Source organism: Protomyctophum bolini (assembly GCF_963924005.1).
Source record: "Protomyctophum bolini genome assembly, chromosome: 22".
Taxonomy (NCBI): Eukaryota; Metazoa; Chordata; class Actinopteri; order Myctophiformes; family Myctophidae; genus Protomyctophum; species Protomyctophum bolini.
Genome location: NC_137883.1, coordinates 29535458 through 29542113, shown reverse-complemented (window position 1 = coordinate 29542113; position 6656 = coordinate 29535458). Strand labels below are relative to the sequence as shown.

General features: G+C 41.6%; 1 protein-coding gene across 1 annotated transcript; it reads right to left on the bottom strand.

The window, feature by feature from the left end:
• LOC308309760 (myosin light chain kinase, smooth muscle-like) lies at positions 1-6430 on the bottom strand (the record flags this gene model as incomplete). Its single annotated transcript, XM_080755676.1, has 9 exons — positions 1-202; positions 1123-1235; positions 1537-1666; positions 3106-3258; positions 3795-3834; positions 4375-4592; positions 4934-5140; positions 5307-5409; positions 6337-6430. 9 exons carry the CDS (start codon positions 6428-6430, stop codon positions 1-3), a joined length of 1260 nt encoding a protein of 419 aa, XP_080611802.1.
• Between the last annotated feature and the right edge of the window lie 226 nt (positions 6431-6656).

Genomic DNA, 6656 nt, shown 5'->3' with positions numbered 1-6656 from the left:
TTACTCTTTCACAATGAGTTTGACAGAGTAGACTGCCTCCCCCTGGTCATTGGTGGCTTTGCAGGTGTAAATATTGGCATCACCAGGGTCCACCTGGGCCAGGACCAAGGTACAGTGGCCATCATCCTCATACTCAATCTGCACTCTAGATGATTCAACCACAGGCTGCTCACCACACAGCCAGATCACATCTGGGTATAGCCTGTCAAGACAGAGAGGGGTGGCAGAGTTAGAATTGACGAAACAATTGAAATGGAGAACAAAGGTGACCCACTCAGTGCTGAAACTATGACAATTTCATCCGAAAATATGCCTGTACTTCAAGGGTGGTCTGTGGTCAGTCAATGTGTACACCAAGTAGGCCTACGACTCGTGGCATAATTACCAACCATTTTCCAAAGCATACTGTGTAAATTAAAAAAAATATTAACCAAGGCAAAACATAATAATACAAAACGTGTAACTTATATACCTTGTAGGTGACAGGAGAGACAAGCTCTAGCGTCTAGAGCCCTGTGTCACTGTCTGGTCCTGTAGTCTCTGGGAGAACTTGCTCTGTCTGTGCTTGCTCTGTCTCTGGTGTCAAGGGGCAATCTGGGACAGAAGGAGTATTATGAGAGTTTAAACCTTTAAAGATGTTGAATAAAAGATGTTACACAGAAAGTGTGTGTGTGTGTGTGTGTGTCCTTGTTTTGAGCCACTGAGGAGATCTGTCGGTGCTTGCCCGTTTTTCCTCCCGGAATTCTCCCCAGTGAGGGGGATAACTTGTAATATACTATTGTTCTGTTTGTATTCTTTTTGGAAAAATATAAAAAGATATTCCAATGGAAAGGCTTTATCATTTTACTGACCCTACACAATTTAGTATAATGTAAGGTTTTGCCCACTCAAATGGTACCTCGTCAGATAATCTCCACATAGCATACAACAACTTTTGTGAACCAACTTCACTGTAGCCTTTTCATAAATTATATTTGTACTTAAACTGTCTGCTGCCGTGAAAGTTTATAGATAGAGATATTCAAAGTCCAGCTGTCTGCCGTCCAGCCTCTCCCAACCCTCACTGGGGAAAATACAGAGAGGAAAACCGAAAAGCGGTGAGTTGTCCTGTTAGGCTGTTACCCAGAGGAAGTATTGAGTTTCTCACCTTCCCGGGAGCTTATAGGTGATCCATGGATGTTTACTTTAGAGAGCAGAGCCAATCTCGTGATGGCCCGCATGGCATTGCCTGCTTTCTGTATGAGGCACAAAAAGAAGAGATTGTCATTTAAACTAGAATATCACAAGTCAACAGTGAAGAGTGGCAAATACCTATACCATATAGCATTTGAAGAAGTAAGCTTGTGGTGAGATGGTGAGATTATAGCTGAAAAGTTATGAGTGAAATTGAATGAGACATTATTTCCAACTACTGGTCTAGATGCTGCAGTCAACAACAGATAGTTGTGGTCATACTGGTCAGTTCCTAATATACAGTATCAGTAAATAAAAGGGTAAAATAGCAACTCAAATCAAAAAGCAAAAAAGCCAGGCTACCCTCCACTTCTGCCTAGCGAGGAACTTCTTCATGTTCTCCTTGGACAGGCTCTTGGCAGTGTCGGAGTCTACTGAGTTAAACGTTGCCATCCAGGGGTGAGCCAGGGCTTCCTTATAGCACAACCTTCGTCTGGAACAGAACACAGAGGTTTATTTATTTTTTGTTTTTGCTATATTTTGCTGATGCAATGGCTCTATTCCTGAGATAACTGTATAGACTACGACTGGACAGGATATCGTTGCTGTCAGGAGGAAACCGCCTAACTCCATTTTGGGGGGTTTTTTGTGCATAAATCAGTGCTATTGAACACCCGTCTGTGTGTTGTTTCGAAAATATTGAACCAATGGAAAGTACTAAAAAATACTTTGGACAAAACCTTAACTTAATTCCATTCGAACCTCAAACTGTCTGCTAAAGCAATTAACTCCACCACCATTCCCCCTCTCATGCAAGTTGTTAAGATATGCTCTTAATTGTAACCTATAAAAGGCAAACTTATTATTATTTTGGTGCTTGTTAATGAGGAATTGAACACTGATCAGTGCCACCTGCGAGTGGGTGTGATGTGATTATGGGTGTGTCAAGTATTCAATAAAAAGCCTCACTTGCTGTGAGGACAGCGTCCTGTAGGAGCTGTGAAACATAAGCTGTCTGTGTCCGTGTCTCATCTATTTGATTTCCCTCGTATGGTATGGTGCTATTACAGTGATGGTCTACATGCTGGGGCTGTGATTTACTTTGTTTATCACAAGTAATTGACAATATATCAACTCACACACACCAACTTTGATGAGGCAGTAGTGCTTTGTTTTGAAAATATATGGTTTTCTTAATTTCCTGAAAAATGAGTAATTTTCATTTCCTGAACAATGAACATTTTGGAGTTAAGAGGTTTCTTCCCGACAGCAGAGATATGTGAATGTTTGTGAAGTCAGTGCCAAGAATTAGGAAAATGTATCAGATATGTGAGTTTAGCAGAGGAGAAAACACTTAGAGGCTGCACAAGAAAAGTAGGCTATAGGAGAGGAGAGAAGGAGAGGAGAGAAGGAGAAAGATCCTAGAACTGTATATCTGAAAATAAACATCGTCGAACCACTGACAACTGCGAATTTCAAAAAATTTAAAGGAGTAATTTAGTGTCCCTAAATAAAAATAATTGTGGGAGTTTTAGACATAAGACAACCTTTCTCAAGCTTTACGACTGGGTGACTAGGGGCCAGATTCACTAAGCTGTTTACACCCATATTTTGGGTGTAAAGGAATTTTCCAAACTTCCGACGTTAGTTAGTAGTCTGATTCGGTAATCTTTTTTGTCTCTGAATTTTGCAGGGGCAAGTCTGCTTCGATGTAGACTTACACGGGACCAAAGCTTGCTGTATGTCATTAGAATGCCTTTTATTCTAGACTACTATAACATAGGAAGTTTGGAAAATTCCTTTACCAGCCAAAATATGGGTGTAAACAGCTTAGTTAGCTTAGTTAATCAGGCCCAAGAAGTAGGAAGTCAGAAGACCACAGTCAGGCATTATAACACACACACACACACACGCTAGGTGTCCTGATGTTACCTGGTGTCCTTCTTGAGCAGGGAGCTGATGAAGTTTTGGGCCTGCTCAGTGATGTCCTCAAAGCTCTCCCCATCAAACTCCCACTGGGCTGCTGTCACAGAGGCCAAGGTCTCCATGTCACTGTCACCCAGGAATGGAGACAAACCACTCAGTCTGAGGAGCACGCAACACACACACAACAAACACACACACACAAACACACACACACACACACACACACACACACACACACACACACACACACACACACACACACACACGCACACACACACACACACACACACACACACACACACACACACACACACAAATATAGAGGTCATATTGTTTATAATGTTTACCGTTACCAATGCCAACCATCCAGCTCTGCCTGCCAGAGTTTGAGAGAGAGAGTGTGCGTGTCCAAGTGTAACACTATATAACCACTTTCTGACATATTCTCCACTCAGATATTCACTATCACCATTCACCACCCACTCATTTGCTAAAACACCATTGAAATATTCTAGACTTATTATGGAAAGTTAAAAAGAGTAGGCTGAATGGACCCTTCTTCAAAATATAGCGATGCTTCTAATTGAAACTGGGGTAAGTTAATTACTCACAATATATAGCAGATTACACCGATGCTCCACATGTCAGTGGCCAAGCACACAGGATCCCAGCTGATTACTTCTGGGGCCACGTACTCTGCGGTTCCACCCATCACCTTTAGAGGAGTATTGGGGTCTGCAATCAATGTCATAAATACAGCATTAAAATGCATTTGTGGTAATTTAACTATTTCGTCAATCCAAGCCTAAATCTAAAAAGTTGCTCTCAGTGGTGCCAAAATCTCGAATTTAAAGGGTCAGGTCACACAAAATCACATTTTCTTAGATTTTAACAACCCGATCCGACAGACATGTCTGAGCCATAGTGTCGGGGCTTTGTCATAGTACCCATTGTACCCGTATGTCTGTGTCCCCTTTATGCCCATATGTATGGAGATCCCTGATGACATCAGTATATGCCCAGCCATACCCTGTATATCGGTTGGAACCTCGGATCTGAACAACCGCATATCTGAAAGAGTCATCGGCGGGCACGGCACTCCCTCGAATCCTTGCCGATGCGAGTGCCGAGTCTATCAGTCCCATACAGTATGCACAGTAGTCGTACACGCACACACACAGAGATTATAGATATAAATGTGGGTGATGCATAGGCTATACGTTTTCCACCAGGATGTTCTTCTATGAATGTTAGCAAATCACTTATTTTACTCACCCAGTTTTTTGGCCATTCCGAAGTCAATGATCTTAATGGAGGTGCTGGTGTGGTCAACACATACAATGTTCTCAGGTTTCATGTCTAGATGGACAATGTTCTTCTGATGCATGTACCCGACTCCTTCAAGGATCTGCTGCATGTAACCCAGACCGGCAGGCTCTGTGTACTCAAAGTCGTCATCCATGATGCGTTCAAACAGCTCCCCCCCTCCAATGCTACAGAGATAGCACACATGAGTGACAGAATGACTATTATAATACATGTACTCCTTGCACTTCTTAAATATTCCTTCCTAATAGTCTAATACTGTATACACCATATGAAACTGTGTGAAGTACCACAACATGTAGGCCTACTGCAATGCAGTACAATGCTTTACTGCTTTATGACCAAAGCCTCATTTATACTTTGCTACATGGTGGCGTTGCTCACCAACTTAAGAATAACAGATTTTTCAATTGGAAAATGTGACACATAAAAATCTGTTATTTTCGCTGTGGTGCAATAAAGTAATTTGGCTTGACATACTGCTACATTATTATGTTGCTATACTCACAACTCCATGACCATGACCATCGCAGGTTTGATGTCGTATGCTGCCAAACAGCGAACCAGTTTGTTGTGGTCGAGGTGGTTCATCAGCTCTATTTCCTTACAAGCTGCCTCCCTCTCCATGGCACGACGGCCACCGTGGAAGAACTTTCCAGCATACACACGACCTGTCACTTTGTGGCTCAGCTTGAACACCTGGCCATACTTTCCGCTAAGGAAAAAAATTATACTTTTTGTTCGGTTTTAGCCAGAAAGAAATGTGTTAATGTGTTAATATAACTAGAAATTGGCTTGAGATAGTATCATGTTATCAGAGAGAACGGATGTAAGCTGTGTGTTTACAACATTATTAGCAATTAGCCATCACAGACACTCACTCTCCCAGCTTCTCCAGTACATGGTAGTGGTCTGTGACTTTATGGGTAGAATCAACCTTGACCTCTGTATATGTTTGAAAGGACTCCTCTCCCTGTGGCTTCTCTGAAAGCAAATAGGGACATAGCTGATGTCAGAGAGAATACATAATACTATATCCTTATGAGCATAGGGATATTTTGTGCTAATTCGTCAAACAGCATAACATTTGGCACAGAGCCCAAGGCATGCTCTAATGATTTAGCTAGGACATCCGAGGCAGCGATCTTTGAGGTCACACACATAAATCCATATGATATGGGCACCATTGACAACCTATATAGGCTATAAGGCTAGAACATTTTCTAAATTTCATTATGCTTTAAGTAGCATGTGATGTGTCAAACTAGGAGTTTTTCATGATTCTGAATCCATTCCAAGCATTAGTGTTGCCCGGAAAACACTCCTTGGGCTAAATTCAGCCATAGCCAAGCTTGCCCAAATGTGCCCAGATGTGCTGACCTCCCTTTACTTAAGGGCGAACATAGCGGATCTATAAGCGCTCAACACGTCGCACTGTGACGTGTTCAGAGCTTGTAGATCAGCTATTTTGGGGGGCGCGACCCACACCTTTTTGCTACTGGAGATGTTATGTGGCATATGACAACATGGATTTCTAAACAGAGGACAAATTATTTCAATGCAAAATGCTGCTGTAGTAAAAGGTAATTGCATGTTCTGCAATCTACACATTCCCTAAAGACAGGAACGATTGATGGCATGTAATGTCAGCCAAGATTACTCTCTCTGATCTAATTGTGGTAACCAGTAATTCTGGGGATACCAATTGTATCATATGCAGTGTATATTTGTAATCAATTGATATATGAAAGACATTGTTTGGAGGACAAGCATTTGTGTCATTGTTCCTTATGAGAAGATGATTTTTTTCTTCTCATAAAATGTCTTTAATATAAACAATCTGTGTATAAGCAATGTATTGCATTTATAATTCTATGTAATTTGTCAGTGTTGATTGATAACAATCCTTACCTCTTGGCGTTACCACGGGGCTCTGGTTGTTCGAAAATGAAGGGGAACTCGATCCTCCAATGTTGGGAGACAGCGATGACCCTGCGTTTTCCATGATAGTGTCCAGCAGTGTCCAGATGGTTTTACTTTCTGAATTGGTTTCATCATGTTGGGCATTGTTAACAGGACGGAGAATGGAGAAGAACCAGATTTACAGGGGTGTCAGAACTGTGTTCAAAGTGGTTAGGTGAGATCATTGAGGGAGACCCTAATTTACAATGAGGCCGAGATTACACATAAATTACAAAAAAGACAATATGTTGACAGCAATCAGTTAAATC